The 22734-nt window shown below is 49.8% G+C and overlaps 8 protein-coding genes and 1 non-coding gene across 9 annotated transcripts; 6 read left to right on the plus strand and 3 right to left on the minus strand.

Moving 5' to 3' along the window:
* Positions 1-798: 798 nt before the first annotated feature.
* FVEG_10236 (hypothetical protein) lies at positions 799-1113 on the minus strand (the record flags this gene model as incomplete). Its single annotated transcript, XM_018899298.1, has 1 exon — positions 799-1113. The coding sequence occupies one exon, from the start codon at positions 1111-1113 to the stop codon at positions 799-801; it is 315 nt and encodes a 104-aa protein (XP_018757347.1).
* Positions 1114-2160: 1047 nt separating this feature from the next.
* FVEG_16761 lies at positions 2161-2253 on the minus strand. The gene has a single exon. It is a non-coding gene; the product is annotated as a tRNA-Phe (tRNA).
* A 1247-nt stretch (positions 2254-3500) lies between these two features.
* On the plus strand, positions 3501-6025 carry FVEG_10235 (hypothetical protein; the record flags this gene model as incomplete). The annotated part of the gene is made up of 2 exons (XM_018899297.1): positions 3501-4890; positions 4940-6025. 2 exons carry the CDS (start codon positions 3501-3503, stop codon positions 5857-5859), a joined length of 2310 nt encoding a protein of 769 aa, XP_018757346.1. The 3' UTR covers positions 5860-6025.
* FVEG_10234 (hypothetical protein) lies at positions 5982-9129 on the minus strand. The gene has a single exon (XM_018899296.1). It carries the CDS (start codon positions 8956-8958, stop codon positions 6196-6198), a length of 2763 nt encoding a protein of 920 aa, XP_018757345.1. The 5' UTR covers positions 8959-9129; the 3' UTR covers positions 5982-6195.
* A 1174-nt stretch (positions 9130-10303) lies between these two features.
* FVEG_16760 (hypothetical protein) lies at positions 10304-12959 on the plus strand (the record flags this gene model as incomplete). Its single annotated transcript, XM_018905997.1, has 10 exons — positions 10304-10340; positions 10408-10528; positions 10588-10724; positions 10779-11162; positions 11209-11265; positions 11327-11662; positions 11711-11825; positions 11876-12590; positions 12638-12681; positions 12731-12959. The coding sequence occupies 10 exons, from the start codon at positions 10304-10306 to the stop codon at positions 12957-12959; spliced, it is 2175 nt and encodes a 724-aa protein (XP_018757344.1).
* A 752-nt stretch (positions 12960-13711) lies between these two features.
* Positions 13712-14092, plus strand: FVEG_10231 (hypothetical protein; the record flags this gene model as incomplete). Its single annotated transcript, XM_018899295.1, has 2 exons — positions 13712-13785; positions 13840-14092. 2 exons carry the CDS (start codon positions 13712-13714, stop codon positions 14090-14092), a joined length of 327 nt encoding a protein of 108 aa, XP_018757343.1.
* A 417-nt stretch (positions 14093-14509) lies between these two features.
* FVEG_10230 (hypothetical protein) lies at positions 14510-17282 on the plus strand. Its single transcript, XM_018899294.1, has 3 exons — positions 14510-15795; positions 15853-16903; positions 16957-17282. Exons 1-3 carry the CDS (start codon positions 15350-15352, stop codon positions 17206-17208), a joined length of 1749 nt encoding a protein of 582 aa, XP_018757342.1. The 5' UTR covers positions 14510-15349; the 3' UTR covers positions 17209-17282.
* Positions 17283-17675: 393 nt separating this feature from the next.
* FVEG_10229 (hypothetical protein) lies at positions 17676-20204 on the plus strand. Its single transcript, XM_018899293.1, has 3 exons — positions 17676-19333; positions 19381-19492; positions 19548-20204. The coding sequence occupies exons 1-3, from the start codon at positions 17995-17997 to the stop codon at positions 19681-19683; spliced, it is 1587 nt and encodes a 528-aa protein (XP_018757341.1). The 5' UTR covers positions 17676-17994; the 3' UTR covers positions 19684-20204.
* Positions 20205-21275: 1071 nt separating this feature from the next.
* Positions 21276-22530, plus strand: FVEG_10228 (hypothetical protein). Its single transcript, XM_018899292.1, has 2 exons — positions 21276-21363; positions 21522-22530. Exon 2 carries the CDS (start codon positions 22031-22033, stop codon positions 22184-22186), a length of 156 nt encoding a protein of 51 aa, XP_018757340.1. The 5' UTR covers positions 21276-21363; positions 21522-22030; the 3' UTR covers positions 22187-22530.
* The last annotated feature ends 204 nt before the right edge of the window (positions 22531-22734 follow it).

The following is a 22734-nucleotide window of genomic DNA, read 5'->3' on the forward strand; positions in this document are numbered from 1 at the left end:
CCAAAGAAAGTAAACTAGCAAGAAGAATCAGAATATACCGAGTTATGTTATCGATGATTTGCTTTGCCAAACTTTGCACCCCGCGATGGTTGAGGCACTCGGTTTGCAGCCGTGGGCCTCGGGTAGCTGCGTACCTAGAAGATGATATAAAACCTGCTGTCCGACGATAAGTCAACTTGCGGTCAAGGATATTTGTGAGTGAAAGAATGTTATTTGAAAGGGTAAATTTCGAGTTTGTGTTTTGATGTATGTGTCGACGATGTGGTTGCTATAGCACGGTAGCCTGGGCACGCTGTCTATGTCACCTGGCAAGCAGCTGTTAGGTAGTCATGTGTCGTTTGATATCAGACGATGACGTCTTATTTCACCTACAGTGACCGTGAGTCAGGCCTGGTTAGTGATTTGATTCCCATAGACAAGCGGTGTATGCTTCAGGAGGGAGATGCGGCAACTTGCCGTTGAGTGTCACCATGGACTTCTGCAAATTCGGACCCAAGGCCCTATACTCTGAAGGCATTGTCCAATCTCTGCCTACTGGGAAGTCTATTCCATCCGGAATCCCATAATATAACTCTCTGCGTGATCTCTTGCACTGTGTTCGAAGAGTCATGGTATCCCATCCCTTCTCCGGTATTTGCCATTGTCTGGCACCCAGTGACTGCCCTTCTCCGGGCGAGTTTTGCAACTCCATCCCCAAGGCCACACTAGCCCTACACTGCGTGAGCTGTTGCAAGGAATTCGCCCTGCATCTTCCAACGTATGTACCTCTGCGGAATCGTGCGCGAGGTTTCACAGCCGTCAGTCCTTTGACCTGGTAATAAAGACCAGCACCCAATCGCCCTTGCGGCAAACAGAAAGCCACATGTTTTCTAGATGCTTGTCCACAATTTCTATGCAGAGAAGCGCGGAATGGGTTGACGACTTGCTGAGCATTCGGGTAAGTTCAGCTTCGGTCTTGTTCAGGCAGGATGAGAATCGGCCATGCAAAGGATGACAAGTGGTCAGGGAGAACTGTTGAAGAATGCCATCTTTTGGGAGGTTCATTGGGGGATATCCTGTCGAGACAGTGATAGACAGACAATGAAGACTAAAGCCCCTCTGACTTGTGGTCATGGCATATCAGAAGGATCGCTACCACATCATCTTCACAGCGGATCCGCGTTTCCATGCTTCTTCGGCTCGTCACAAAGGCCTGAAATCATCTCCAAAATTCACTTGAGATGTCGGGTTGCTCATCCTTCCATCCATGGCTTCTTCCTCCACAAGAGGAATCGTCGCTTCGACAGCACGACAAAGAACTGAAGGGCAACCAGCCGAGTTTTCGAGTGCTGGCCCAGGAATTCGCACCAATTTCTTCGGTCAATGCATACTCGCCTCCCTCTCTTTCGATGGTAGACATTTAGTCATGTCTTTGTGGGACTGGTGGATATCAGAACTGTCGGATACGCAAAGCTTCATGGTGGCCCATAGCATCGCGATATTGCATATCTCCGGGATGTCAGTGCAGTATGTGTATAGTTGTCAATTTTTCAGCAAAAATCTCGCCGCAAGAATGCTTTTGAACTTGATAAGTGCTCTTACTCTCAGACTGTTCATGACGAAAAATGGCTTATCAGTTCATAGCTTGGCACGAGATGTGCTTTTTTCAGAAAGACCCGGCTGACCACAAGAACTCGACGACTTGGTGATGTCGGAGATACAATGGCTTGTGGATCTTCGCTGGTCATTGTTGTCCATCCAATGATGGGTCAATGGACGCGGCGTGTAGGTCCATCAAGCAAAGGCCGCTTCTGGAACGTGTTGTTTCATGAAGTGCAAGCGTCGAACCACAGCAATCCGGTCGATAAATGCCCAGCATTTTGAAGAAGAATTCAACAGTAAGAAGGATGAAGTGCTGGTAATCCAATTCTGCCATTGATTACTCGAATTTGGCTGTGATCTCCTGATCTTCATTCGCCTCGACACTCGGGGATTGTGAAGCATTTACGTACGGTTTGCAGAACAACGTGGATGAAATACATGCATTAAAAGAAAAAAACTAAAGGTAGACCTCTCTTTCTTGCTGATGGCCAATATCGGAAAGAATACAGTTCCTGCTCATCACAGACAGCTTCAGTGTCTGCATCTCCACTTATGGAGATGGACACCAAAAAAAGAACTTGCGGTTTATGTGGATCGAACACATGACCTTCAGATATCAATTGATTGAAGTTTGACTTCAGTCTGACGCTCTCCCAACTGAGCTAAACCCGCTTGTTGAATTGCTGTCCATTATTGTAGCCCATGTCCATTTAGTGAAACACATTGCCCCGCGACTACGACGGAGAGATGGTATTTCCAGTCAGTGGCCCAGCATCTGTGGCTATCCTCATTGACATTTATTTTGTTACCCAAAGTTGAGTGGAAGCTTGGAAGTGGTGTATATTGAAAGCCAATTCAAGTTCTTCCTCACCCTCAGTTGCAGACTACGTTACACAGTAGCATTGACAGCATCGCATCGTATGAGCAGACTGGCGAGTAAATCGATTTGGCTATAGTAGCACACGACATGAATCTAAAACCTTTATTTCACTCGCATGGAGCGGCAAATCTCACTTCACTTCCGGACCTTGATGATATGATGCTGCCTCATGAAGTGCCTTGTGTTGAGCCTCCTGAGCTATCGAATGCGGATGCCTTGTGCGGGAGCTGGGCGAAGTAGGGCTGAAAATCCAAGACGTTTGGACAAAATAACACAAGTATTGCCCCAGGTACAAGCCTGATTGTCGCTGTCAGTTTGACCATCTTGAGGCCTCTTTTCTTTCAGCTACCTACCAACACTTGCCAAGTGGTGGGTCATATTAGGCAGAGGCCCAAGCTCCCTTAGCGGCCGGGGAGGAGTCAGGACTTACAGGGTCCCCCACAGGAGCTGTCGAGCTGTAAGTCCTAGGCCAGGGGGTGGAGGACGGCAAACATCACCTCACTTGGATCCTGACCATTAAGATCGACGTTTCGAATGATGCACATAACACAACCAACAAATATGCATAGATAGACTTTATTTTCCTGTTACTTCTCCTGTCTTTCAAAGTATTGACCAGTAAGATGTGCTATCAAATTGCAGTTGGCGGTGGCATGGATGGCTATGGATGGATGTCTGCCCTCAACAACTCAGACGCCTTTTTGCGGATTGAGGTGCCTTTACACGGATGGATGTACCTGTGCATGCAGCTTCATCTGTTGCCGTACCTTCAGGCGGGCAATGGCTGAAAATGGCGTTAAGGCCAACTGTGAGGTAACAATGGCACCAGGCACCAGCAAGTCCTAAGCTATCAGATTGGACCCCTCCCCTGCCAACCCTGTCTTTGGAAGCCAAAAGTAGGCTTTATTTACTGTCATCTTGGCCCGGGCTTGTTTTATCTTTTCTCCACTGAGGGCTAGGACGTTTTTGAACTTTAACCATGGAGGCACCTCATCCATCGTCAAATACGTCCCCCCGTCCACCTCCTGGGCCTCCCCCCATGCGAGTCACCTCTATCTCCGACTCCGAACTTGACGAGTACCTTGAGAGCTTTTTAAAATCTCTGTTCATCATGCTTGAAATGCTCGAGAAAGTTGGCGACAACATTTCAGACATGACTTGGAAATGGAAGTACAAGTTCCTCCACCGCAAGAAATCTCCTCTCGATGAGCCACTTGATCTCGAGAAAGAGTACAAGGAGGAGGAGCCCGGCGAGATCAATCTCAAAGATCCATCTTTTGGTGCCGACACCTTCATATATACCCTCTACGAGGGAAAGCGCTCGGATCCTACGAGGAATGATTGGGACTGGCAAAACTTCCCACCCAAGCAAGTGTCCACCGCCATTACCAAGACACGAGACTGTGCTGCCATCAAAGTGTACAAGATCAAAGACATGCAGAAGGGCGCTATCTCAGGCCGATACCCTCTCAAGTACCACAGAGTCGACGTCCAGAACCCTCTTCTTGTCAGTGCAATCGAGCCTATTCTGAAGAAGGAGGAGAACCTCCATCTCGATGTCTGTGATGCCGCCTTGTTCAAAGAGCCCTTCCGCCCTCTGTGGTTCTGTCAAGATGAGATCCGAGTCTTGTATCGCAACACCAAGCAGGGCGATCCGCTCAAGGGATACCTGCAACTGCTTCTCAGGGTTCTTGATGAGATCTTCCGCGATCTCAAAATCAAGCGACGAAATTTGCTCGACAAGGGTCTCATTGACTTCCGTACGGCCTGGACTTTATTCCCCAAGGACTCTACAGTCTACAGCTATGGAATGAACTCCGAGTTCGTTGCCAAGGTGGATGGTACCGAGTACGACACTAATGATGGTGTCAAGCAGCTCGTCCTGACAGCCAAAGTCATGGCTTTCAACGGCGAGGAGTTCATCTGGAGGAAGAAAACGCTTACGATCAATGAGTTCGCTGGAAACAAACCCATCCGTGACCTTCGTCATTACCCCTTCGAGATGCATCCAGAGAAGGATGCCATTGAACAGCGCTTGTTATCTCGGGGTCACAAGGTTCTTGACCTACAGGGCTTGGCGTATTGCTCATACAACGGCATTGCTCTGCACCCAGGAGAATCTAGTGTTGAGAAACACAACGTGGAGTGTCGTGTCCTAGTCGACGTGGTCGGGTTTAACAAATACCATCTTGCCCAAGGAAAGCGCGAGAACAAGGACCCAGAGATTGAGGTGGTCGATGTATCAAACCGCCGCCGTAAACAGGATATCGCCGAAGCCAAACCTGAGGGCAAACATCCCAAGACACAGCAGAAGAGGCTCAATGAGGAGGACCAGGCCAAGAACAAGGAAGAGCTTCTTAAGAAGCCCAAGGAGCTTGCATTCATGACCGAGCTCATCGGTGGATACGCCTTGAAGAACAAACTCTGGGGTAAGGCCGCTGATGTCTGATGGGCTGTGCCTGTGCTAACAATCTATAGTTTACTTCTACGTTGAAGATCTTGAGCCGATTGTCTGGAACGATCAAGCGTACTCCCACCTTGTCTTTGATGAGCAGCAGAAGGATTTGGTGCTGTCGTTCGTTGAGAATCACAGTCTTACCAACGGCCCCAACACGGCTATGGAAGATGTAATTGTCGGCAAGGGACAAGGTCTCATCATGCTTCTGTCCGGCCCTCCTGGGACAGGAAAGACCCTCATGGCCGAAGCGATTGCGGATCGCTCCCACCGCCCTCTCTTCTACTTGCAGGCTGAGGATCTCGGTATTAATGCTGCTGCTCTGGGTGCAAACATCAAGCGAGTGTTTGAGATGGCTACCGAGTGGAACGCTGTCATCCTGCTTGACGAAGCGGATGTCTTCATGGCAGAGCGTAACCCCAACGACATTCATCGCAATGAACTTGTCAGCATCTTTCTTCGCGAACTCGAGTACTATCGCGGCATCATCTTCCTGACCACCAACCTGTATCATACCATTGATACTGCGTTCCGCAGCCGAGTCAGCTTGCATCTCCTCTTCAAGTCTCTCACCCGCGAGGCTCGCGAGACCGTTTGGCGCAAGTTCCTCCGACGTCTGTCTGACAGCAACCGAGTCACCGATGTCACCGATGAATCTCCTGCTACGGGTTCCACCACGCCTAGAAACGGCGGCACAGACGACAATGTTGGAGGAGAGATCACCGCAGCCTGTGGGGACAAGCCGCTTGATGACGAGGACATCGCCGAGTTGTCACTCTGGCAACTCAATGGACGAGAGATCAAGACAGCTGTCAAGATGGTCCGCAGCTGGTGCGATCACAAGGGGTATATCATGACGCTGTCACGATTGGAGAATGGTATCAAGGTGACAAGCCCCCATTCCAACAAGGATGGTGATATCGATAAGGATCTTTACGAGTGATTTGGGGTTTTCGTTCTTTCGTTTTCAAGATACCAGCCTGGAGGTTGATGGTTGTATTCTGTTGCTATGTTCTGCTTTGTTACCTTACAAGTCCACGAAAATGTGGCGATTCTTTAGCACTTTCATCACAGATGAACCAGAAGCAGATATGTGAGCTTGTTGCTATTCCATGTACTCCATACAAGTGCTTTCGTAATGATCCGTTCCGTTCCTACGCCATGCGTGCTCATCCCGAATACAGTAATTTACAATAAACCTCAAAACCAGATGTCCACCCTACCATCCTTTTATCGCCGAAACAAAAGTTTTGCACGCGTATATCAGACATTAATTAATTCAGCCCCTTGATCGCAGTCCTCTTCGTACACCAGTTTGTGCTGGTCTCCCCGTCTTGGTCACGCCTGTAGGAGCAGAGCCCTTGCCCTTGGTGGCTGTGGCTTTGGCTGCTCCTCGTCCTCGTTTTGGTGCTGGAGCTTCAGCCGTCTTTGAGCTTGGGAGCTCTCCCTTTCCAGCCTTTCCAGCCTTTCCCTTTGCGGGCCGTCCACGAGCCTTGGGCTTCTCTGGTTCGGCCTCCGCCTCGGCTTCGACAGCAGGCTCTGGTGCCTTCTTCGCGGCAGCTCGACCACGAGGCTTGGCAGCAGGCTTCGACTCTTCAGGTTCAACGGCCTTAGAGCGAGTGGACTTGCCACGCTTGGGTGCGGGTTCTTCCACAACTTCCTTGGCAGCCTTTGTAGGCCGTCCTGTCTTTCGTCCTGTAGATTTGCTTGGTTCCTCAACAACTGGCTCCTCGGCTTTGCGTGTTGTACGGCGCTTCTTCGCGGCAGGCACGGATGCTTCAACTTCAGGCTCAGGCTCGGGTGCTGTGCGTTTAGAACGTCCACGCTTTGTGGTGGCGGTCTCAGCAGGAACATCTTCAGTGGCCTTGGCTGACGCAGCTGCACGTCCTCGCTTCTTGGGGGCCAACTCGGGCCCAGATGCAGCATTCTCGGCCAACTTAGTAGCGGTCTTGGCAGCTCCACGCTTCTTTGTAGGTGCAGGCTCACTTACAGCCTCTTCGACGGCCTTTGAGGCAGCCGCCCTTCCACGCCGTTTGGGAGCCGGTGCTGGTTTTTCCTCCGGGGCAGACTTAGCAACACGACCACGTCTCTTGGAAGCCGGCTCTTCAGCCGTGGTGTCTTCGGCAGCTGCAGCACGACCTCGCTTCCGCGTTTTGGGCTCTGGAGCAGATTCCTCACCTGCTGGCGCCTCAGTTTTGGAAGCAGGACGTCCACGTTTCTTGGGAGCTCCAGCAGGCTCCTCTTCTTTGGGCGCAGCTGCAGTTTGGCGACCACGTTTTGTGGCAGGTTCTGCCTTCTCCGCTGGAGTGAAAGCAGCAGCCTTTCTCGTAGCCCGGCCACGCTTAGCTGGTGAGGGAACTGTGCGTGGCTTGACTGTGCGTGTGCTTTTCTTCGTGGCGGGAGCATCATCAGTCGAATCGGCACCTCGCTTTGCCCGACCAGCACGCTTGGGTGCTTCCACCTCTGGCTCGACTTCTTCTTCCTCTTCTGTTGGCTGAGGAGGATTCTTCGGCGGCCTGCCACGTGGCTTTGGTGTTGTCGTAGGAGTAGCTGCGGCACGAAGTCCAATGGCCGTCTTGGGTGTCCGGGTGGCTGTAGCTCTTCGAGGTGTCGCCACAGCCTTGCTAGCACTGGCAACACGACGGCCTCTGGCAGACAAGGGCTTTGATGCGCTGGGGACAGTGATTGGAGTGGCTTCTGACTTTCTGGGTCGGCCTCTCTTTGCGGTACTTGGGGGCGCGGCTGGAGTGGCCACAGCATCGCTCTTGCGTGGGCGTCCTCGCTTTTTGGGGGTCTGATCCGCGAGAACACTTGCAGGCATGGACTTGCGGGCTCGTTTCTGGGCTGACGAGGGAGCGTTCTTAACCGCGGGTGAAGCTGGTGCAGAAGCAATGCTTCGGCGGCCACGAGTGGGCTTTGTAGTAGACCCTGAAACCTCTTCCACAACCCCTTGTGTGCTTCGTCGGTTCCGCTTTGCGGATGCTGGTGCAGCAGGTTCCTCACCATGCGATGGTCCATCCTCAGGCGCAGGAGCTTGGGAAGTGAATGTTGCCTTTTCAGGCTCTGACATTGATTTCAGTTCAACGACTAGTGAGGGAGTAGAACCAGCTCTTTCGGTCTGTTGTTCTAATTGTGTCGAGGTAGCTCTTCGATTCTGAGAGTCTTCTGGTTGAGGTGTCGCCACGACTGCCGGAGGTGGCGCTGACATACGCTTTATGATACCTCTCCCAACCGAAAGCAATGCATTCTTAAGAGAACTGGGTCCTGTGGCAGGGGCTGAGGCAATTTCTGGTGATTTGGGTTGATTTTGCGCTGGGGTTTGCTGGCCATCGGCGGCTTGCTCAATGGGTGTCTGGGTGGGTGTTTCTTCAACGCGATCGGCTTCACCATTTTGAACAACATTGCCAGGTTCTTGCTGAGAAAGCAATTCTTCAGGCTCCTTTTCTGAGGACTGTACGATGGTCTCTGTATGCTCATAAATCTCAACGCGTGACTCCTCAACAACGGGGTCCGCGCCTGCCTCCGTGATCACTTCTTCGGTGATATTTGACTGAATGATCGAGTTCTCTTGCGCACCTGCAGCGGATTCGCGCAACGGCGAGAATGGGGCGCGTTCGGGGGAAGTAACATGATGCGTATCAGTGGGTTCCTCAACGATAGCGGACTCCTGTGGCGTATCATCTTCGGGGGATTCAGAATAACGCGAAGGCTGCTCGGGGAGAGCAGAGACTTCGGGGGATTCGAGACCGTCACTGTTGAAGGTTGTATCGCGTTGCCAGGGCCAGCTGGGAGGAGGACCAGGGCTTAAAGCATTCGAGGGTGCAGCTTCACGAGCCGGGTTTCGGGGCATGAAAAGCGGGTTGAATAAAGGAGAAGCCTCTGGGCGATATGATTCGGCAAAAGAGGTATCGTCAGCCTCGGGCATGGTGTTGGGCACACCAGGGGACGAAGAAGCGACAGCTACGCGCTGACCAAATCCAAGCCAGTTTGAGGAACCAGAGCCAGAGCCGGAGGGGGCGTCCTGGCCAAAGTTGTAATCCATTGTTAAAGGTGGAGCTGTAGATGGGCCATTGATAAGAGATTGGCTTGTCGAGAAGAGAAAGAAAATTGAGGTTGAGTTTTGTTTTGTTGTTTACTCGATTTGCATGATGATGTATTATCCAAGCCAAAGCTCGTGTTGCGACGCGCTTCGTGAGCGCGATTAGAGTGCATCTCCACTTTTTTGATGAGGGATGACATAATGTGTCTTCCCTGTCTGTTCGCGCGAGCACTTGCAGTTGATCTGATCTTGGCGCTTGGCATTTGAGCTTAGCGTTGACATCCCAATCTCTAATCTTCTTCTTCATCTCAACCTCAATTCGAAGGTTGATGTTTCAGTATTAAGAATTGTTTTCGAGGTTCAAGACATGGATGACAGAAGCAACATGACTCAGGCATGGATGGTATCGCCCAGCCTCGCATTCATGCCCGCGCCCTGTGCACTCCATTGGGGCAGTTACTCACTAACGATCCCCAGATGTGTCGATGCATGGAGTCGACACAAAATACGATGCGTTCAATTAAACAACAGCGCTAGAGATACCTCCCCTAGGCGAGGAAAGAAAACACATAACCTCGATCCTAAATGACAAAAAGACTTAGGTAATATAGTTTAAGGTTAGGATAGCTTTTGATGAGTTTATTTTGGCACCCTAGATTAAGGTTCGCTGTTTTCTTGCCCCCCGAGGCTCCCTACAACTGTATCCGCTATAAAGTTATCTCTTTACCTCCAAAAGTTTAGGCATGTGATGCAGACCCAGCTAATCTTGCACTGCCACCGCCTAAAGCCCAATCAGGGATTCATCAAACAAAGCACCCAACTGCTGTCACTGAAACGGCCTGCAAGTGACGTTATATCAGCCAAATCAGGTATCGCGAGGCCTCCTCCATGATACCCTCAGGGTCCCTTACCGCCTTTCCCCTGCAAGAGCTGCGGTTCCTATCGGCCGTGCTCGATGACTACCGGATGCTACCCCGGGCAGAGAGGTTCTTCCTTAACAATATTGTGACAATGTCTCGTCTATTGTCAGCGAATTGTGGTGGCCACCTACATCCACTGCGTTAGGCCGCTGGGTTCTATTGTCAATGCACCACTTCCGCTATTGCAGATGCCTTCACAGCTTGCATCCCGGCTCCTCGGCTTGGCAATAATTCGCTCAAACACTGCCTGCTCGCACTCTCTTCTTGCTCGAACGAGTTGGTCTGCAACCTGCTCGCTCACTTTTATTACTTTCCTCGGAAAACGGCACAGAGCGTCCAGACCTTACGCCCGTTCAAGTTGCAAACAGCCCTGAAACACCTTCGCACTGGGGCATCGTCTTCGGCGTATCAACGCCAAACAGACGAACATGTGGCGCCCAAATCTCAATTTTGTCAAAATACACTGTGAGTGCCGTTCTAGTGACAAGGTGCTGAAAGGATGCGGCTGACAACGCTACCTGGTGGCACGTAGACATCTACATCATCTGCATGGGTCTGTCGAGCTTCTTGTTCATCTATCCGGAAGGCAAGCTGAGTGCAATCGATGCCTATTTCTTTGGCGTTAGCGCCTCGACCGTTACCGGTTTAACTACGTGAGCCACTTTCCACCACACTTTGTGGGCTTCAACGGTGCTAACCGTTTTCATTACAGAGTCGATGTTCCTGTACTGAAGACATACCAGCAGTTGTTTCTGTACTTCGTGCCATTAGTGTGCAATCTTGTGACAATCAATATTATAGTCGTGGTCGTTCGCCTTATCTGGTTCCGAAGATACCTCAAGAATGCTGGTCAGTTCGTTCTCGCCTTTATTTGGCGGCCGCTGCTGACGGTTCGCCATAAAGCTCCTGCTCTGCTCAGCAGACGCAGACCAGTGGATCTAGATCCTAAGGAGGATCCAGAAAATGGAGCTGATAATCCCCTTTCAGAAGTACTTGACAATAGACCGGGACTTGCACGATCTGTGACAGAACGCGTACATAAGAATGCCGCGGAACGGGATGCACTCCCTCCAATCGAGGCTCGGAGTCGGACTGATCCAGCTCCTGACCATCCAACCCAACAACGGCCGGTAGACATTCTTTCACCCACAATTAAGGAAGAGAGGGTCAAAGAGGAAGACCAGCACGAAACGAGAATCACTTTTGATCCTTCGACCGATCGCCATCCTCGCCATGAACAGCAGGAGTCGACTCTCTATATCCCCGGTCCTCGCGCTCGAGACCAAGGTACGCCACTATTTGCCCCTTTCCTCGTACCAACTGACGTATCTAGGTCTTCCTTTTGTCGAGCTAAATACTGAGCGACGGTTCAGCCGAGACACTCGAGATGGTGCGATCCCTGTCTGTTGCTGCATGTGTTGCATGTGACTTGAGCTAAGCCCTCCTTCTAGAAGACGTTATTGAACCTATTTCGCGAACTCAGTCCACCCCGATTGGTATCCTTCGCCGTAGACGTAGTGCGGGCCTTAGTCTGGCTAAAGTCCGCTCCGTCGAGCGCGTCGCCAACGTTGCTTCGTCACTCTTTGTTATTGGCAATCCTACTCAAGCGCCTAAGGAGCGTCCGCTAGCCAGGGCACCAACACTTGCCGTGGGTGACTTTCCCCGGCTATCTCGAGAGGTAACCATAGGGCGTAATTCCATCTTTCACAACCTGTCGTCTAAGGACCGAGAGGAACTGGGTGGTATCGAGTACAAAAGCCTAAAGCTCCTACTCAAGATAATCATTGGCAAGTCTTCGGGCGGTTGGCCAGGGACAACCTGCTAAATGCCTACAGGCTATTATGTTTTTCTTCACTGCCTCGGGGCTGTCTGCTTGATAGCATGGGTTCAGAATGCTCCTAAGAAGTACGTTGAGTACATCGACAAGTGCGGGCAAAATCGAATTTGGTGGTAAGTTTCCTCCTGGGTTATGGCTTCTACCCTTCTCACATTTTATCTAGGGCAGTGTACTCTGCTCAAACCATGATCACTAACTTGGGTTTCACCTTGACTCCCGATTCAATGATATCTTTCAATGACGCCCCAGCTCCCCTTCTCATCATGAGCGCCCTCGCCCTTGCTGGCCACACCTTTTACCCTGTCCTCCTCCGGCTTGTCATTTGGGCTACCTCCAAGGTCGTCTCGAAGCAGTCTTCCCTTCAAGAGCCGCTACACTTTCTTCTCAATCACCCGCGGCGATGTTATACCCTTCTTTTCCCCAGTGGACCAACCTGGGCACTTTTCGGTATTCTTGCCCTCCTTAATCTCGTTGATGTTCTATTCATCATACTCCTGGATTTGGATAACTCGACTGTGACGGTACTTCCTGGGTGGCAGAGGTTCTGCGCTGCTGTGTTTCAGGCTGTTAGTTCTCGACACACTGGTACAGCCAGTTTCAACCTTGCCAATGTTAACCCGGCTGTGCAAATGGCTTTGCTCATCATGATGTACATCTCCGTGTACCCCATCTCAATCGTCGTCCGTTCTTCAAATACCTATGAGGAGCGCTCTTTGGGCATTTACGAGCATAGTCTACAATATGATGAGGAAGATGGTGGCTCATATTTTGTAACCCATCTCCGGAACCAGCTGAGTTTCGATTTGTGGTACATCTGTCTTGGGCTTTTGTGTATCTCTATTGCTGAGCACAAGAAGATCATGGACGGCAATGATCCGGTGAGGATGGCTCCACAGTGCATTGGCTACAACGCTCACCATAATAGGCATTTACGATGTGGCCGATGTTGTTCGAGGGCGTTTCAGCGTAGTAAGGAAGGGCCTCTTCATCATGATCGTCAGAGCTAACCGTGATGTAGCTGTAATGTCGGCTTGAGTTTAGGATATCCTACCATCAATTCGTCTTTTTGCACTGAGTTTTCGACATTCAGTAAACTCATCATTTGCGCCATGATGATTCGTGGGCGCCATCGTGGACTTCCTTATGCTTTGGACCGAGCTATTGTCTTGCCAACAGAGAAGTCATTAGGCGCTGAAACTATCACCCAGTCTCACGAATCGCATGAACCTCACGAGCATCGCGAGTGATTTGCCAACGGAGTTTCTTCTTGACCATACACGATACCGGGTGGATGAGACCACGGCCTTTTCTTTTCTTTTCTTCCTTTTTTTCTTCTTATCGTTCATTTTGTCTTTCATTGACTGCATAGCGACGTCAGAGTTACGCTTAGAGGCGTTCGGTGGGTAGATTGGGAGATCTGCAAGACCTTGAACGGAGCATTAGATGCATCTTCGCCATCCTGAGCCGTCGCTCAAGAACTCTTTTTCTACAACAGAGTAGAGGTTTTGGCCCTCAGACTTTCTATTATACACAGGCCCGGCGCTCTGGATCATCAGCATTTCGGAATACAAGACAGCATAGGGATACGCCAGGATCTTCGAATAGAGTGCTTTTTCTCTCATTATGCGTGTGTTTTGTGACTCTTTGTTCGACATGGCAGTGAGTTTCGAAATAACTCAGCCAATTCTCTACAGAACTGCGGTCCTTGATAAACAGGTTGCAAAGTTTGATCTGTTTGGCTTTCCGTCGTTAGACACTAATATGCAGACCTTTGTTGTGAAACCTTCTCCCCCAAACCATAAAACTTTTATCTTCAGGCTCCAAGTAAGTATAAAACCTCATGCCTCGCTCTTCCTTCCGAGCAATCACGTCTCAACACACAAATTCACTTCGCAATTGCGCTCGAAACCCGAACTCATCGACACCATCCCTTGCAACGGATTTCGGCCATTCCTATCGAACCTCTCCAATCTTGTTATAAACTCATACACAACCAAACATGGGTCTCTGTCTTGTCCCCTTCGGTGGGCTTGTTGGCTGCATAAAGACATTCCTTGGCGTCTCCACTGCTGTGTATGTATAAACGTCTGACTTGATGTGATTCCACAAGCTGACAATATTTTGCAGGTCATGCTGCGTTTTCACGTTGGGCAGCGGGCTTCAAATGGCCTTCAGTGACGAGGCAGAGGATTCAGGGCTCTGGGATGAGAGATCTCAGCATGGCATACTTTGGTCGTATGATGATGAGCCTGAGGTTTTGGTCATGCAACATGGATCTCTCCCAGCAGCCTTTGGCTCGTGGCCTCGCAGCTGGCTTTTTACAAGTCCAGGGAGTTCAGTGGATGCAAAAGTCGGTGGGTCAATGTCTATTCGCCAGTAGATGCAATACCAACGGTTCCAGACCAAGGTTCGGAGAAGTCTGTACGCAAGACAAGCTTACAGCTCAAGTGTTGGAATAGACGACTTGCAGGTGATTCATGGAAAATTGTTGTTCTGTCAACTTTGTTTCCTTGGAAAAGACCCGCAGCAGAGTTTCCCATTAGTTACATTTTTAATCGCCATCACATTTCTACACAATTGATACGTGAGCGCTCAGTGGTGCAACGGGACTTGATGAGATCTTCGATTCTGACCTCTATCAAGCACAGAGTCTCTCTAAAGGATGAATTCAGTATGTCAGTCCTTTATTGTAGGCTCGCGAAGGTATTGTGTGGCAATCAACAGACACCGTGGCTCTGCTATCGGTCGGGTTCAACAGATATGTGCCAGGTCATTTTGTTGAAGCACGTAGATCAAATCGGAAAGAAGGTTTGGATTACAAGGAGACAATGAGACGAAGCATCGGTAAGCTTTTAGTGATGAAGGATATTCACAGCTGGAGATGAGCAACGTATTTGGCCCGCGAGTTTCTTCCACCTGTCCCAGCCCAGTGGAGGCTTCGTGATACCAAATACTAAGGTAAGGTACCTACCTACCCGTACATGACGGGACCTGAAGGCACAAAACCAAGGCGGAATCATGGAAGGCTCCATCTCGCTCATTCACAGATCTGATCCCTCCTTGACTCGAAAGTTGAAGTAGCTTGACACCGACGGTGCCTCCTACCAGTGTCATTAGTATTGGTACGATATCGAGTTAAACGGAAAGGGGTTCACTATAAGCACATTTGATGAAGCATGGGCCAACTCGAATCCTCGCATTTGTACGAATTCTCATTAAGAAAATCCCGAATCCTTTTCTTTTGTTTTGTTTTGTTTTGTTTTCAATCATTCTGTATCTATCTGGGATGCTTGCTCTAATGTCTGATGCTTTCAAATGCTTCGAAGCTCAGGGGCTGCTCTTCAGGGGCTGCGGTCGCAACTCCCAGTGGCTTCTAGGCATTAGAGGGGAAAGAGTGTTCAACTCCTTCTGTACTCGGGCATCGTCGCGGCTGACGCAACTCGCCGCTGGCCCCTTCCATCGTTGTCATGCTGGGAGTCAAACAACTTCAAGTCAGACACCTTGTAAATAAACTTGGACCTTTACACACATCTCTCAATCCATTCAATCATTAGCAACCCGCACAGTTTCATCGTTTTGTCAACGTTATTCAGTATACCACCCTCTCAGCACCACATCTTCACCCTCCCTATTCAACATGAAGGTCATAAGCATTATTCCCATCCACCTGTTCCTGTTCCTGCGCTGCATACATGCTATATATCTGTCCAAAGATGACGCTCCTGATATTCTCATACCCGCTCACCAAAACTTCGATGAACCCGTACAATTACGCTTGAAATGGACCCCGTGCAATCTGGGCGTTCAAGAATTCAAGAAATTGGAAAAGAACAAGGCATTCGAGTGCAGTCCTTTAGATGTTCCTCTCGACTATACCGACTTATCCAGGGGCACTACGACATTGAATTTGATCAAGGTCAAAGCGCCCAAGCAATCTAAGACCGACAAATCGTACAAAGGCAGCATCATCGTGAATTTTGGTGGTCCAGGTGTTTCCGGAGTCGAGACCTTGTTGCAAATGGACCCTGACCGTGCCCTCTCGATGTTTGGCGGAGGATACGACATAGTCAGTTTTGACCCACGGTAGGTGACATCTCGGCTTTTCCAAGTTTGTGAAAGTCAAATCTAACCTCGAATTAGTGGTACTGGCGAGACATTGGTTCCGCCTGATGATAATGGAACTCTGACGCAAATGGTCGAAGAGCTCATCTACACCGCTCAGGATTCGTCGTACTTCCTCAATAAAAGCGAAGCTATTACTGAACTTTTGATCAGCGATGGTTTGAATTATATAAGCACTTTTACGGAATCCTTTCTTACGAAGGACGAGGCACGGAGGTTCCGTGGCACTGCATTCGTCGCCAGAGATGTCGCGGAAATTGCCCTGCAAATAGGTAACCGCATCAACTACTGGGGCATTTCGTACGGCACGGTCGTAGGTCAAGTTCTGGCCGGTATGTTTCCTGACCGTATTGCGCGCATGCTTCTCGATGGCAATCTGCTCGCCGACGACTATGTTGACAACCTGGGGCTCGATGGCACCAGGGATGCAGAGAAGGCCTTGTATCATTTCTACGACGAGTGCATGGCAGCCGCAAATAATTCATGTCACTCGGCTAACAAGCTTCCCAAAAAACGAGATGATTTCCGCGAAGTCCTCAATCGCGTCTTCATGGTCTGCACAGGAGTTGGGGGTGGTTTAGGCAGCGTTAGATCACTCGCGCTGAGCGGCTGGGTTCTCGGAGCTCTCTATAGCATTGATGGTTATCTTTGGCTGGATGAACTGATTGATACCACTTTGGAGGGCAATCGTTCGATGTGCTCCCAGAGTCCTGGCTTCGGAAACTCGACAACTTGGAACCCGCTTGAGGACCTTGCCTATCGAGCGATCTGGTGCAGTGACGCAACTTTCCGCGCTGAGACCCCTGGGGAAGTATTTTCCTTGTTCCAAGACGATCAGGCCAAAGATAACCCCTTCTTCCTCTCGGAACTACTTCAGGCCTCGGTGTGTTTTCGATGGAACACTCACGCAGCTGAAGCGATAAATCTTACAAGCCTTTCAAGAGTCAAGACAAGAGTCCCAATCCTTCTCGTCAACGGCAAATACGATCCGGTAACTCCCCTGGGTAATGCCCGGAAGATATCTGCCAGATTTCCTGGGAGCCAGGTTGTTGTTCACAACGGTGTTGGTGTCAGTATAATATCATGTCTTGAATTGATGGTGATACTGACAGAAACTCATAGCATGGCTTCACGGCCCATTCTTCAAATTGCACTCGAGATATTGTAGCCAAATATTTCGTCAGTGACGAGCTACCTCCACAAGAGGTCACCTGCGAGCCGGATAAAAGTGTCTTTGAGCTTATCGATGAAAAACGGAAGCAAAGGGTAAGGCTCACCGGAAAACGTAGTATCCCGATTCTCCTGTGGGTAGTGCTGGCTTTCTTGGTTTTTGTCTGCGTTTGTTTGGTGTTTTTGTTGTGTGGTTCGAAATGAAACAATGCTTCTGGGCGGATATAAATTAGTAGAACAGTATTAAAAGTACACATTTATTCCTTGCTGCACGCCTTAGTCATTGGATGTTTCTGTGAAAAGGAAAGTCGACTAGTTGTTACTTGCAGTTCAACTCGGATGCTTGATGATGATATACAGCAGGAGTAGCAGTGCTAACAAGAAGCGATTGAGAGCTGGATCAATGCTTGTTTCCACATTGTCTCCGCTACGGTGCATTATCCTACGATTCATGAACAGGCCTCAATAGCTATCAGCTGCCCTTATTAATGCTCGTCCAATATGAAGTTGGGGATCACATCTCAGGTATTGTAGGGTAGGCAGAAGTACAGTAGCTTCAATTTAGCGTGTCGATAGATCGCCAAATTCGAGAAGGATTAGACTTTGCAAAATTCCAATTAAATGGAGTCCCAACCCACTCCCTCAACCACGCCATAGATCAAAAGAGCAATCACATCCGCAACCATGAAGAATATTGCCGGTATCCGTATCTGACTGCCCGAAGCCCCCCAGTCAATCTCAGATTGCACCATTGGCTCAAGTGATGGCGTCGATAAGACATTTCTCGCCTCGCAAAGGGAGGTGATGAAAAGATCTAGGCAAGTCTAGTAGATCTTTGCAAGATCTTAGCCAGGTTTATTTTGGCACCCTGGTTTAATATCACAAGTTTTCTTGCTCCCTGAGCTCGTAAATAGAAGACTTCTCTCCGCCAAGACCACGATCAACACTTATCAAATATCTTCATCACCAACCAGCTCGGGAGGCGTCAAGATGAGCACCGACGTTGTTGCTGCTGGTGGAAAGGCAAGCCCGTCAATGGGCGTGGAGACGAGGAACGACAACAATGGCGATCTTGTGACGGCCACCGAGGAGCAAAGCCTCCAGCGAGGTCTGCACGAGAGGCACCTTTCTATGCTGGGTATCGCTGGCGCTATCGGTACAGGTCTCTTTCTCGGTCTGGGCCAGTCTGTTCAGACTGGCGGTCCTCTCGGCGCGCTGCTTGGCTATGCGACTGTCGGTCTCGTTGTGTGCGCCGTGCAATTCGCCTTGGGAGAAGTCGCTGCGCTGTTGCCGGTGACAGGAGCTTTTGTGCGACATGCTGAATTTCTCGTTGATCCCGCTTGGGGGTTCGCAATTGGATGGAATCTGGTCTACGGCAACATTTTGTCGATCCCTTCAGAAATCACGGCCATCTGTGTGTTGTTCGAGTTCTGGACCGATATCAATCCCTCGCTATGGATCATGATCTTCATCGTCCTCACCACAGTCGTCGGTCTCTGCTTCGTCCGGGTTTTCGGCGAGGTCGAGTTCTGGTTCGCCCTTCTCAAAATCCTCTTGGTCGTGTTCCTCATTATCCTGGGTTTGGTCATCAACTTGGGAGGCGTCCCAGGCACAGAACGTATTGGCTTCAGGTACTGGAAGGACCCAGGACCGTTTGTTGAATATATCGCTTCAGGGAGCTGGGGCCAGTTCCTTGGTTATTGGTCTGTCATGACCAGCGCCGTCTTCTCCTTCGCAGGTGTCGAATCTATCGCCATGGCCGCAGCTGAAACGCGGAATCCTGCGCGCGCGATCCCCAAGGCTTGCAAGAACGTTTTCATCCGAATTCTGGTCTTTTATATCTTGGCCATTCTCATTGTTGGCATGCTTGTAAGAAGCGACGACGAGAGACTAAACGACCAGTCCGGAGCCGCAGGTCAAAGCCCCTTCGTTATCGCAGCCTCCGCGGCCGGCATCCCTGCAATCCCTTCAGTCGTCAACGCCGTTGTCATAACTTCCGCATGGTCTGCTTCCAATCAGAGTCTTCTCGCCGGCACCCGTGTTCTCTATGGTTTAGCCCTCAAGCGACAGGCACCTCAGATCTTCCTCCGCACGACCGCGTGGGGTGTGCCTTATGTCTGCGTGCTCTTCTTCACTTGCTTCATGTTCCTCAGCTTCATGAGTCTCTCCAACGGAGCTATGACCGTTTTCTGGTGGCTGGTAGACCTGACAGCGGCAGGAGTTCTGATCTCCTGGGCGTCAATCTTGTTGAACCACATTCGTCTACGCCTTGCGATGAGAAAGCAAGGAATTCCCATCGAAAAACTGCCCTGGCACAACTCTTGGACTTGTAAGTGTGAGCCTAAAGTTATAGAAGCTTAGCTAACATCAGAGTAGTCTACTCTTCATGCGCCGGCTTGTTCATGACGCTGCTCATCCTCCTGACAGGAGGTTTCCGTGTCTTTACCAGGGGTAACTGGGATCCCGTTGGCTTTGTGTCATCTTATTTGTAAGTGGTCCCGATACCAGAGACCAAATTTGTTCCTATACTAATCGTTCTGTAGGGATATCCCTCTCGTTACCGCAGCGTACTTGATATGGAAGTTCGTCAAGAAGACAAAGGTCGTGCCTTTAGCAGAGATACCCCTTCAGGATGCTTTCAGGAAGTCGGAGGAGGACCACGAAGTGGTGACTGCTTAGTTTATGGAGCCACATGGAGATAGAGAGTAAGCTGAAGTTCTAGAAGCTCCTGATCTAGAGTCTACTAAAATCTATACAATTGTATAAACTCTACCAACTTCACCAGAACCTTCTGTCACTTAGGATAGAAGCCCTGGGGTTTCTTGACTGCACCTGGGGGGTTGATATTAGCGTAAAATCTTGTATTAGCAAGCGTCGAAGATAGTAATGGGCGTATGATTGTCATTCAATGATGCTCTTGAAGTTGGGGAGCGTGTCTCTCAACTCTCTTACCCAGCTGGTACCATTTCAACCTGTCTCGACACCCATGGTGCGCTTACCTTCACTTCTCCATCTCCATTCATGTTTATACCCTCGCCGTCTAATATGTCTCGAGATTGCCGCCGCTGACTCCGGCACTGTGGCCGTGGAGATGAGTTCGTGTCAAGTGTACTGTCTGTGAAAGGGGGCCCAGGTTGTACTTGGAATGCATTCCTATTGAACTACACCCGAGATTAGTTTTAAAAACAAATTCACAGCTATTCGAGCTGGTCTCTCTTCCTGTTTGGGCGTATTTTCTTGCTAAACCGTAGGTATTGGTCACAGTGGCCAACCTTGCGTCGAGCTCTTCCTTAAGGGGCTTCCAGGAGACTCTTCTCGATCACGATTTGCATCGGAATCCTCTACTAAATTCAGGCTTACGAGATTATCTAAGCTTATTTCTTATAGTCTTTATACAAATCCGTGGGCATTATGGGGGGTTGCTTGTGCGTGATGTTCAGGTTGCAGTCCTCCTCCCCTGAAGCTCTTATGACACTCGTTGATATCAGCACGTTCAAAGGTCTTCAGGCCTATGTTATATGAATCAATCCTATTACAAGAACTATAGTTCCACTTTAGGCTCTTTTCTTCTTGACTGGGTGACCATGAATGATTGCATACGCTCCTGATCAAAGTGTCTCAAATCCTCGTGGACGTGTAACACTCTGGCATTGCTTCGGGAGATGATTTAAGCCTGCATGATAGCCTTAGTTTCTATCTTCTTGAGTACTAGAATCTTCGAGCTGATCTATATTATGGGCGCATCTAGTAGGCCGATCATATCGAGGAGTTCGTGACTGTCGCTTCATTCAGGGGAGCAGCTCAGCATACACAATGGAGGGCTCTCCAGCAGTAAGACCTCTGACCTTACGCCTGACTAGTCTAAAGCTATGCTTAACCATCAAATACTTTTTTTTTTTACTTCGAATAGCAATCCTAAGTTGTCTTACACTCACTCCCTCAGGGGAATATACAGGATCGCAATTCTCCATAAAGACTTTCGAGCGACACTCAATTGTGACTTGGCGTATATGGCAATGATTGAGGCTATGCAAGTCTTGGGTCCATGTCGTACGACGGCTTCTTCCATGAGCTGAATGTCTGGGAATAGCCTCACACCTCTCCAACGCCTCAGTGTATACTCCTTCAGGAAGCCAAGATTCACTCGGCCAAATATACCAACATAGGCTCGACGAAACGTATGATCTGGTCGTCGCGTCCGTCAAGACAAAGAGAACGGCATTTCCCAGCTCGGACTATCGGAACGCTCGAAGAATGTCACTCGGAAGCATACTTCCCTCCCAACAGCAGACGTCTCTCATCAACCCTCCTTTGCACTGTTCTGTCCACGATATTCTCAGAACGGGCTGATTTCTAATGGTACCGACCTCCAGTTAAACTTCCAAATTCCCCAGGTATTCCCGTACCCTGAAAAGTCAGCTCAACCGCCACTGACGAACATCCCCTCCCCCGCAACCACTCTAACGACAAAACACCAAATTAAGGGGATATTCTAACCTCGTTTCACTTCTCACAAGAGTTCAGTGGCTCATATCAAAACCCTCTAGCCGCTGTCTCTTCAACGCAGAAGCCTGAAGGGTTACAACGCGCATAGGACCAACACGAACCGTCGAACTCTACCAAGAATATCGCGTGAAACACGGCTAGCATAGTCCGAACGCCCCATGTAACAATGACACGATACAGCTCACATGTACAACCTTCAGCCACAGGTTTTGTTGTGGTCTTCCTGTTCAGCTTTTGCAAATCCCCCAAGCATAGCCTCAAAGAAGGTCAACTTATTAATTAGAGGGCCATGACGATCAATGGCTTGACTCGCGGGCTTTGGGGAAGCGTGACCTTGGAAACTATCGAGCGATGATAGAGTTTCGGTCCGTAAGCCCAGGTTTACTACACTGTTTCTGGTTCGACAACATCTGTGCGATGAGGCCGAGAACAAGATCCGCAGGTGGGTTGGCTTACATGGCATGAGTCGTACACCGTGGAAGAGGAAATTATGATGATCGTGGGCTGCGGCTGAGGCTTAATGTTATCCTGCAGGCCAAGGGAGGCTTTGGGTTTGACGGGAGAGAAAGGGCTGGATCGTAAGAGATGCAATGGTCGGCGCCATCCGGGGGAAGATTGTGGCCGCAGGATCTACGATTACAGCTCGGACCGAGTTGAGGAGGAAAGTCAAAGTTGAGATTCCAGATGTTGGCGTTTACGAGGTTGTGTCACTGTAGTTGAGTATCTACAGTAGAGTAGTTAGAGTGCACAGCCTGTTCTCATATCATGCAGTTGTGAAGGTTACGGGGTCTGATCATCAGTCACAACCCCAAGTTGCTTACCAACCTGGGAGATATCATTCTCTGGCCAGGGAGGGGGTTGGCTCGGGTTAATTGACAATAGCGATAATTTATCACTGCAAATCACAGCTGAGAGATTATCATCACCAACCACTGGCAACGAGCCAACTGTACTGTTCTGTAGTGCAACTTAGTTCAGCGCTTGGCTTGATACGATAACTTGACCAAGTCAGCAAGTCAGCAAGTCAGCAGAGCAGAGTTCACAGACTCGTGCAGGCCACGCTTCGGGAGCATTCCAGTGAATGAGTGGCTCTATCTCCCCGAACCCATCCCATCAGCCATCAATCTCCGTGGAACCACGGGCCTCTTCTTAACTTTAGTTAGTTCTAGTGGTTAGTGCTCGCTGTAACTAAGCTGTGCCGCACACCCACTCCCCGAACCATGA

This window comes from Fusarium verticillioides, chromosome 9 (assembly GCF_000149555.1).
Source record: "Fusarium verticillioides 7600 chromosome 9, whole genome shotgun sequence".
Lineage (NCBI taxonomy): Eukaryota > Fungi > Ascomycota > Sordariomycetes > Hypocreales > Nectriaceae > Fusarium > Fusarium verticillioides.